This window comes from Lactuca sativa, chromosome 1 (genome assembly GCF_002870075.4).
Source record: "Lactuca sativa cultivar Salinas chromosome 1, Lsat_Salinas_v11, whole genome shotgun sequence".
Taxonomy (NCBI): domain Eukaryota; kingdom Viridiplantae; phylum Streptophyta; class Magnoliopsida; order Asterales; family Asteraceae; genus Lactuca; species Lactuca sativa.
This window is the reverse complement of record NC_056623.2, coordinates 44,985,049-44,996,023: the sequence shown is the minus strand read 5'-3', so window position 1 is coordinate 44,996,023 and position 10,975 is coordinate 44,985,049. Positions and strand designations below refer to the sequence as shown.

The window sequence follows — 10,975 nt, the reverse complement described above, 5'->3', positions numbered from 1 at the left end:
GATGGTCGTCACTCTCCGGTCACTAAGCGTAGAAAAAATATCATATTTTAATATCATAATTAGTTTAGTGTTGAATAATGGTCACTGCATTGAAAGCCTAATGATAAAAAAATGATCACTTCATTAGAGGCTTAGTGACAAAAAATAGTGGTCACTGAGTGCTCTTCTTTGTTCAAACCCACCTATACGTTCATGTGGGATGACTGTGACGAAACAATATAAACAATATGGTCATTGAAATACAAAATGAAAATAGGTTCAGTGACCACAAAAAATGGTCACTAGTTATGTATAATTTTATTCATAGCGCCTAACTCTAAAAAGGGATCAATGTATACTTACTTTTAACCGGAAAAAGATACGGTCAAAATAACCTTAAAAAATCACCAACATATAGTTACTTTTAACGGCAATACATGTCATCAAACCACAAGGGTAAAAATGTAACTTACCTTAAAATACAAGTGGCAATACAACATACAAGACACGCTCACACGCAGACCATTTTTCACGTATAAACGGATGCAAACCAATCTCTCCCATCGTTTCACCGTTGTTCTCATCCACCATCTGCAAGCCCTAAACCTTCCCCAATCTCCAGTTCGTCATCGCCAAATCCAATTTCTACTACCTAGGGTTTTTGTATCTGCTGAGATTTTCAAGGATGTTCGGCGACCAACATTTGTCTATACCCAAGTCATCACGTTATCAACAAAGTCCGAGAAGAATTCATCAAAAATCGTCGTCCTGGCGAAAGCCTTACTTCTTACTTACGACAATGTTTGTCCCCACGCCCCCCTTCCTCCGACTGGCGTCGCCAGCTCCTTCCCTACATCCTCCAGTATCTCTTTCTCTCTCTATCTCAATCGTTTTCCCCTTGTGATTTCATCGATTGGATGAGATTTTGAAAGAAGGTTACATGGATAGTTGAATGTATGTTCTTATGATCAGCATCTTAGGGACACAGTTCATCTTCTCCCCCGTTCAATAGAATGTGCACAACAGTTGTTCGATGAAATGCTTACATGAATTGGGAGTGCATTTTGAGTATATCTATCTCCATCTGTTCATAATTGGTGAGCTCTCCCTCTCTCTCTCTCTCCAATTTGTTTTGATCAGTCCAGGTGTAACAAACTCATCCTAATTGTGCATTAGTGAAGTTTCTTACCATGTTATAGATATAATTCATTGGGTAAAGAAATTGCAGAATACTGACTCTTTGAAAAAAGCTTAAATTTAAAAAGCTCGTGTTTGAATCTTTTTATGGGGTCTGGGAAGTCGTTCACTTTGTGCCAGCTGGAAGCTTGGTTAGCTGAGTATAAGGTTAGGAGAGGTGCCACGCGCACTGTTGAGGTGGAGGAAATTGATGATAATGATGACAGTTGTGGGCTTTGTGGTGATGGTGGTGAGTTGATTTGCTGTGATAATTGCCCCTCAACTTCTCATCTAACATGCTTATGTGTACAGGTGTGTGTATGTGTCTTGCTTTCCCTTCATTTATATTTTTACTTTCATAATCCTTTTGTCTTTATTTCTTAATTTATTTGGCTATTTGTATCCCATTTTATGTGTCTTGTTTTTTCCAGGAGCTACCTGAAGGCAATGCTCTTGTTGGATTTGTGGGAATGTGGTCAATGATAACGAGCCTTCAAGTTTGGATGGTCTGAAATGTTTGCAATGCGAACATAAATGTAAATTTTAATATAAAATAATTTATTCTTTCTTGTCAATATCTAAAATTAAAACAAATTGGTTAAAAAATAGAACATTTTATTTACAGACCATGAGGAATGTCATGGAGAAACCGGAATAGAAAGAGACTTGACGTGGTTCTGTGGGGAAAGCTGAAAGGAGGTAAGAATCGAAATCGAATTGGAATTGGAATCTGTGAATTTATTTGACACTATTAATAACTTTTGATCTTGATTGTTTTATAGGTTTATTTCGGGCTTCATTCCCGGATTGGAATTATGAATTCCATTTCCGATGGTTTCTCGTGGACCATTCTGAAATGCATACATGGCGACCAAAAGATTCATTCCGGATTGGTTGCTTTGAAAGCTGAATGCAAGTTGAAACTGGCAGATGCACTTACAATTATGGAGGAGTGTTTTCTTCCCATGGTGGATCCAAGAACAGACATTGATATGATCCCACATGTTTTATACAATTGGGGGTGAACACTATTACCATTTCATGATTTTTTTTTTCACTAATTAACACAGCCTTTTGGAGATAATTATTTCGTTTGATTTTTTCTTCAGATCAGAATTTGCACGTCTGAACTATGAGGGGTTCTATACAGTGATCTTGGAGAAAAATGACGTAATACTTTGTGTAGCATCATTAAGGTATACAAATTGGTGATATTTTCTAGCATTGAATAGTAAATGGCCATTTTGCCCTTTGACCTTTTTAACCCTATGTTTGAAATTTGTGTTCATGATTCATGGGGTAAATGTTGCGGAGATGCCTTTAATTGCAACATGCAGCAAATATCGGTGTCAGGGAATGTGTAGGCGTCTCATGAATGCTATTGAAGAGGTAATCTTTTCATATTAATTTATTCGACATAAAAGTTTTTATATTAAATCTTGCTAAGTTCTAGAGTTAATTACAAATTTCTCTTTCGTTTTGGTCCATGGGTTGTTAAATCTAACTACTCATGATGTTGGTCTTAATAACATGACCATTTTGCCCTTGGACCAAACCCCCAAAAAACATATACCACATGGGTCAAATTCGTAATTTACTCATAATATCATTATTAAATTATTTTCTAAGTTATAACGTATTTTATTCTATAATCTAATTTTTTTTAGACAAAAGAAAATAAAATATGAGATTGACTATTAACGTTGTTTATTTATTTTTACCAAATAAAGTATTTGTACGTTAGAACAAGATACTTTATAATTTAGAAAATAAAATACGTGATAATTTATGATTGGTTGACAAAAACATTTTTTTAATTTCTTTTAAACATATATACTTCAGAATAAAATAATACAGTACGTTATAATTTAGAAAATAACACATGTTTTATTTTCTATTAACTAAATAAATATTTACACATTAGCATAAAACACGTTATAATTTAGGAAAAGAGATACGTGATAATTTAGAGAATAATTTAATCATAAAATTACAATTGGATTACAAATCTGGTCTACTGCAAAATAGTCACTTTAATAAAACTGAAGGCCAAATAGTTCGATTTAGCAATCAACTTAGGGACCAAAACAGCAACAAAACGAAACCACAGGGAGAAAATTAGTAACTTGGACTAACCTCACTCACAGGGACCAAATATGTAATTTGTTTTACATAAACTCTTGTAAAATGAAAATTATGGTTTTCAGATGCTCAAGTCATTCAAGGTTGAGAAGCTGGTGGTATCTGCGATCCCCAGTGTGGTTGACACGTGGAGGGATGGATTTGGATTCACAGCCTTAGAATCCCATGAAAAAAAAGAGCCTCACAAAAAATAGTTCTTTTCCTACAGGTTGGTTTTTTGTTAAATAAAAGATGTTCAAGCATTATGGAGGGTGTTATGCCTGAGTTTCAAAGAGGGGTTAAAAGTTTTCAAATTGATGTTGACCAAAATGCTAGTGATGAAGGAGAAAAGATTTCACTGCTACTAGAAAAAGCTGCATAACCACCATTTCATGTGCAAAAGACAAGAATGCCCTTCTCATTAAACATAAAACCTAAATGATGTCATTTGGTAGGCAAGTAGGCACTTAGAGATGCAAAAGTCAATTAAAATGGCCTTAGAGAAAGCTAGTCACAAGGCCTCCCCACAATCTATATCACATTCTTTTGTAACTATTATTTGTGTACAGTTTATAAAATGAGTAAGGCAGTTAGAATTGGAATACTTACTGTTTTTGGAAATCTGTTTTGGTGGTTGCTGTTCTTAACTATGTTCTATGATTCATATGATGTTCTAGCCATTTCAGTATTGTATATCATAGGTTTGCTTAAAGTTACTTAAATTGGTTAAATAAAAGAAACTGCAACAAAAATCAGTGACTTTTTTTACCGAATTGGATAAATTAGTGACGACTTTTTATGGTCGCTAGTTGGATAAGCTAGTGACGACTTTCTATGGTCACAAATCGGTTGAGAGTGACACCTTTTTAGGTCACTAATTAGATAAACCAGTGACGACTTTCTATGGTCACTAATCGCATAAGAGAGTGACGACTTTTTATGGTCACTAATTAGACAAAACAGTGACGACTTTCATTTATTAGTGACAACATTTAGTGACGAAACCCTTCGTCACAGATTTAGTGGCCATTATATTTTGGTCACTATTTAGTGACCGCTTTTATATTTAGGTCACTAATCAGTTTTTGTGACGGACCTATAGTGACCACAAGTGACGACCAAAAGTTTGGTCACTAAATGATTTAGTGACGACACCTTCAATTGTTAGTGACCATTTCGTTTTCGTCACTAATCGGCATTTTTTTTGTAGTGAAAAATGATTAGGACTATTGTCTATTCATTTCTATAAATTAACCAACAAAATAAGCTTCAAATTTTGTATGAATCTAGATATTTTATGCACTTTCCAGGTCATTCTTTGAATGTGTAAGAATTTTATCAAATTCTTGAAATATTCAAGATGCATTGTATAGATTTTCTAAAAAATAATTAGAAATCCAGAAATATGAAATATCCAAAAAAAAAAAATGAAACGGCAAACAACAAACTAAACTCCTCCTAATAACCACTTATGTTTCCAAAGAATTACTTAAAAGTTAATTTTTTTAACCAAGTTTAAAATACAACATAGTCAAACAATTTAAAAACTGGAGAAGCTTCCCTTTTAAAATGTCTTTAAAAAATTGTTTCAATAATGTCACCTTTCATAAAACATTTTTAAATATATAAAAGCGATAATTTAATTTATCTAAAAAGTTTCATTATATTTGTTGAAGTATAATGATGTATATTTTGTAATTATATTCGATTTACTAATTAGTTATAAAATTCAAGAAAAGCACAAAAAATTAACATAGCAACCTTATCCGTTTTAAAAATTCAAAATTATATATAACCCAAATCCATTTCCCATTACCCGTTTATTTGGGGGACCACAATTACCTAGTTTTTAACATGAATACCCTGTTATAGATAAAAAGTTCATAAATTCTTAAACTACTACCAAACATCTATGCAAAAATTGTTTCTGATACAAAATAACACAGTTACAAATTTTTACGTAATGCATGTAAATGATTTTTTTTTTCTATTCAACATATAGAAACGTTGAAAGTATAAGACACAAGTAGAATAAATTGAAGAAAATATATCTCAATTCACTAATTTTTAAAAAAAATGGTATTAAAAAAAAACAACCAAAAGTTAAATCCCATATTGTTGTTTTATGAACTCCTTTTTCTATTATAAAAATGAACTCGTTTTCCAATTTACATCCAACATTTTTAGTGGTCGTAATTAGTCAACGACATTTCCATACTTGTCGCTCGTAAATAAAACATTTAAGGGTCAACATTGACCAAACGTTACCGCTGAGCCACGTTTCAACGGGACACACCTTGCGTTTCAACCAATCCTACTAAAGCCCCCAAAACATTTCCTCAACCATGTCACCGCCGCAAACCACCATATCCAACCGCCGGACCACCACCCATTCCTCGCCTCTGCTAACGGTTTCACAACACAGATCGTCCCCTTTTCGTTTACCCTTTTATTGCTTCGCCCATATCGCGTCTGCATAGAACTAGATTCGGTAATGGCTTTACTTCGGAGGAGAAAACGACCCGACGACGATTCGCCACAGACCCCCGGCTCGCCGGAGGAAGACGAAGATAAGACAACTAAATCACAGAAAAGAGGAAAAAAGCGGAGGAAAAAGGAGTATTCCTGTTTGGATAATTGTTGCTGGTTAGTGGGATGCATATGCACGACTTGGTGGTTCTTGTTGTTTTTATACAACACAATGCCAGCGTCTTTCCCACAATACGTAACGGAGAAGATCACCGGACCGTTGCCGGATCCTCCCGGCGTTAAATGTGTAAAACAGGGACTGGAACCGAAGCATCCGGTGGTGTTTGTGCCGGGGATTGTCACCGGTGGGCTTGAGCTGTGGGAGGGCCACGAATGTGCGGAGGATTTGTTCCGAAAGAAACTTTGGGGAGGCACGTTTGGCGAAATTTACAAAAGGTATTCATCCTTCGCTAATTTTTTGATCACTTCGATCCACGAATATGACAAGTTCTTGATATATTCTTGAATACAAAATTGTTACATCGCAGGCCTTCATGCTGGCTAAAACATATGTCTCTAGACAACAAAACGGGTTTGGATCCTCCTGGTATTCGGGTTCGACCCGTCAGCGGGCTTGTAGCCGCCGACTACTTCGCTCCGGGCTACTTTGTGTGGGCCGTTTTGATTGCAAACTTAGCTCGTGTCGGCTACGAAGAAAAGAACATGTATATGGCTGCATACGACTGGCGACTCTCGTTTCAGAACACAGAGGTACAAAATATAAATAATAGTAAATATTTTTTTTTCCATTTCTAATCTATCTCATGTTAGACTCGTTTACATGTTTATTGCTTCTTGATAGGCAAGAGATCAGACGTTGAGTCGGATAAAGAGCAATATAGAACTGATGGTGGCTATAAACGGTGGTCAAAAGGCTGTCATCATCCCACATTCAATGGGTGTTCTCTACTTTTTGCATTTCATGAAATGGGTGGAGGCACCAGCTCCGATGGGCGGTGGAGGTGGCTCAGACTGGTGTGCTAAACACATAAAAGCAGTGATGAACATCGGTGGCCCACTTTTAGGTGCACCAAAAGCTTTAGCGGGTCTTTTCTCAGCTGAAGCTAAAGATATTGCGTTCGCCAGGGGAATTGCACCAGGTGTGTTAGACTCGGATGTATTTCAAATTCAAACGCTGCAACACATCATGAGAATGAGCCGAACCTGGGACTCCACCATGTCCATGATACCAAAAGGTGGTGAAACCATCTGGGGTGGGCTCGATTGGTCACCCGAGGAAGGATATTTGCCGAGCCAGAGAACGAATGCAAACATTACTACTTCACGTTGCAACCAAAACGAGTCGTATAGTACAATGTGTGACACGACACGTATTAATTATGGGAGACTTATATCGTTCGGGAGAGATGTTGCAGAGTCACATTCTTCGGATATTGAGCGGACAGATTTTAGGGTAAGATTTTATTTATATTTTGAATGTGATAATATTCCCCACACCAAATATTGCCCTAGCTAGAAACCTTGTGCACTTGTGTCCTATCATGTCTAATATATCTTCTCACATATAACAAATGCAACTTAAAGAATATTGCTATATTTATTAGACTTTGGCGGTTGTTTGATGGTAGGGCGCGGTCAAGGGCTACAATCTTGCGGATATCAAGTGTCGTGATGTGTGGACCGAGTATCACAATATGGGACTAAGTGGAATCAAGGCCATAGCGGAATACAAGGCTTATACAGCTGGTGACCTTTTGGATTTGCTCGAGTTTGTTGCACCAAAGATGATGGAACGAGGCATGGCCCATTATTCACACGGAATAGCAGAAAATCTGGACGACCCGAAATACGCACATTACAAATATTGGGCTAACCCGTTGGAAACTAAGTAAGAACCTTTCTTGTTTTCATTGTTTCCATGCAAGAAACATGACTAACAAATCATTTTCTTTTACTAAATGGGGATAAAATATAATTTGGTCAACTATATATGTTTAATAAAAAGAACGACCTAATGTAGAAAACTAGTAACATAAGGATTTCCCATTAAGTAACAAAAACTATGCCTAACCATAACGATGTCCACTTTTAGGTTGCCAAATGCTCCAGACATGGAGATATACTCGATGTACGGGGTTGGCATTCCGACTGAACGAGCATATGTTTACAAGCTCACTCCGGCAGCAGAATGCTACATTCCGTTCCAAATTGATAATGCAGCGGGGGATATCAATGAACACGTCTGTTTAAAAGACGGTGTATACACTGTAGATGGTGATGAAACTGTACCCGCACTGAGTGCGGGGTTCATGTGCGCCAAAGGGTGGCGTGGGAAAACACGTTTTAATCCCTCAGCGATTAAAACGTATGTTAGGGAATATGATCACAACCCACCCTCGAATTTTCTCGAAGGTCGGGGTACACAAAGTGGTGCCCATGTTGATATCATGGGCAATTTTCAATTGATTGAAGACGTAATTAGGGTTGCAGCCGGTGCTTCCGGTGAAGAATTGGGAGGTGATAGAGTTTATACGGACATCTTCGAATGGTCTAAAAAAATTAACTTGAAATTGTAAGATATTAATGAATCCGTTACTTCTTTTGATCTAGGGGTGTTTTTGGACGTAAATTATGGAAAATTTTATTTGATGTTAAATATTGAGGATCAAAAAATTAGTTGTAATAAAACAGGTTGTAGAAGATAGAATTCGAATGGGTATTTAATTATTTATGGTTTAAATTTTTGAAAGTGCATTTGCTGTTTAAATGTTTTTTTTTATTAAATGAATTTACTGTTTAAAGTTGTACTATTAAACAGATTATTAGTTGTTTTGGTGTTTGATAAATTGATGCATAAACATAAAAAATAATAGATAAAATTGCTAAAAAAATGTTCGAGTAAAAATCGGATATAAGATATAAATAAATAATAATATTTAATAATATGATAATCAATTTTCTTATGGTCGGTGTGAAACTAAGGTTAAGTGGTGTGGCGGTTGTTTTGACAATGGTAAAAACGCAACGTACAGGCGCCACATAGGATTTTATCATTTTTGCTACAATTTGTCAATGAAAGGGATGTGGTAAAACTTTTACCTTTGAAATTAAAAATTTTTAAAAAAAATCCATTAACTAATCAATAGTTAGTATTTTTAATTTACCAACGGTAGAATGCCGCCAGTAGTATACCAGTAGTGAAAAATGGATTCTGGCATGGTATTTACCCCCAGTAAGCAATCTGTGACACACTTTAGCCTAATCCTTAAATCGATTTTTTAAATCGTAAATGATAATATAACTTTAAATAAAATATCATTATTTATCCATGTTTATTATTAAGATTTTGAATTGTAACAACAAAAAAACATTTTAATTTTTTTAAATGTATAATCACATCCTAAATTCATTAACTTTCGTCTACTTGTTTATAAATAAGTCGATTTAAGTTATATATTATTCTAATATATCAAGAAACAAATAATATAATTTAAAATCAAATTAAATGAGTCAAGCAAATGAGAGTCACTCAAGCACATAATAATGCCTTATAAGATATTAGAAAAATACTATATATATATATATATATATATATATATATATATATATATATATATATATATATATATATATATATATATATATATATATATATATATATATATATAACAATTAATCATTCACAAAATTCAAGAAAATTTTAGCAAACGAGTATTTGTAGGTCATCCCCAACAATTCATTTTCAATGATATTAAAAAGGTTACTCATTCTTAGGGGGTGTTTGGATAGAAAAAAAAAATGTTTATTGCTTATTGCTTATTCTCACCACAATAAGCTAAGTTTAAGTGTTTGGATAAAATCTTTAAAAATCAGTTTATTGTGTTAAGAATAAGCTAAATAAGCTAATTTTAATAAACACTCCCCCTTGCTTATTACTTATTGCATATTTCTACCACAAATAAGCTAATAAACAATAAGCTAATAATCTAATCCAAACAGTCATTTAATTTAATGGTTAGGATAACTTATTAGCTTATAATGGTTTGTCATCCATGATAATTAAATTTTAATGTTTGAATTGGTAAAATTTATAAGCCTTTATTAGTTTAAATAAAGAACTTTTAATAAATTGGGTTTTTTCTTATTTATTTGAAATTCCTTTTTACATAAAGAATTTTTAATAAATTGGGTTTTTTTTATTTATTAGAAATTCCTTATTAGAGTAGTAACCCAAATTACTTTCTAACCCATATCTTAATGTATACTCTATTTGTATCATTCTTTATGTAGGTTTCTTTAATTACTTGATTGGATCAAAGAAGAACATTTCTATGTGTTATTTTATGTATACCATCTGGTACTTGCTTTGGGTATTACATCGCCGGCAAAAACGTAGCTTTCTTTCCCTTGTTATGAGTATTTATATTTCCCTCCTTTATGTATAATTATTGAATCTTTTTTTATAAAGCATTTGTTCTTACGTCATATCTCCTAGATCCACAAATGTTGTTTTCAAAAGAATTAGTTTTGTCATCCAGAAAGGGCTAACGGCGCAGCTTGTTGCCCGTTTGCCTTCAATCGATATGTATTGAACTTTCATATTTATATATAAGGATCTATCTTTGTTCTTCCACCGTTGATAATCGTATAACATTCGGATTAATTGTTGTTCTATATTTTGTATCTATATATTTTATGTTATACAAATATTCATGGATTCACAAAATATATTCTCTTAACGTTTTTTTTGTTAATCTTTTATGAATAATAATATTATAGTTGATGATAAATAAAATGTTATTAAAAATACAAAAAGAATCAATGATATGTAAGATATATTTTTGAGTAATTTTACACAAACAAGACAAATTTACTAAACAATAAAAAACAACTTATCAATTTATTACGTTTTTATAGCTAATCCAAATATTTTTAAAAAAATTATTTTAACACCAAATAAGCCAACAAACATTTTAAAAAAACATAAAATATTTTAAATATGCAATTCCGAACATCCCCTAAGTTCTAACTTACCCAATAAGGTCATTCACAATGGGAGTTCTATAAAGGTTTAATAGAATAAATATGAATATAATAAAGAGGAGAGAGAGTGTGGAGTTGAATGGCCATACAATGGTTCAATGGATTTGTAATGGAAATTTATGAATTTTTTAAGAATTTAAATGAATGTATATATTCTCTTTCTTAC

The 10,975-nt window shown here is 33.7% G+C and overlaps 1 protein-coding gene and 1 long non-coding RNA gene across 2 annotated transcripts; both read left to right on the top strand.

The window, feature by feature from the left end:
- Window positions 1-1,240: 1,240 nt before the first annotated feature.
- On the top strand, window positions 1,241-3,880 carry LOC111899137 (uncharacterized). The gene is made up of 6 exons (XR_006189691.2): window positions 1,241-1,467; window positions 1,587-1,691; window positions 1,781-1,854; window positions 1,938-2,176; window positions 2,265-2,544; window positions 3,363-3,880. It is a non-coding gene; the product is annotated as an uncharacterized LOC111899137 (long non-coding RNA).
- A 1,581-nt stretch (window positions 3,881-5,461) lies between these two features.
- Window positions 5,462-8,506, top strand: LOC111899140 (phospholipid:diacylglycerol acyltransferase 1). The gene is made up of 5 exons (XM_023895020.2): window positions 5,462-6,201; window positions 6,294-6,516; window positions 6,608-7,219; window positions 7,395-7,654; window positions 7,859-8,506. The coding sequence occupies exons 1-5, from the start codon at window positions 5,771-5,773 to the stop codon at window positions 8,340-8,342; spliced, it is 2,010 nt and encodes a 669-aa protein (XP_023750788.1). The 5' UTR covers window positions 5,462-5,770; the 3' UTR covers window positions 8,343-8,506.
- The last annotated feature ends 2,469 nt before the right edge of the window (window positions 8,507-10,975 follow it).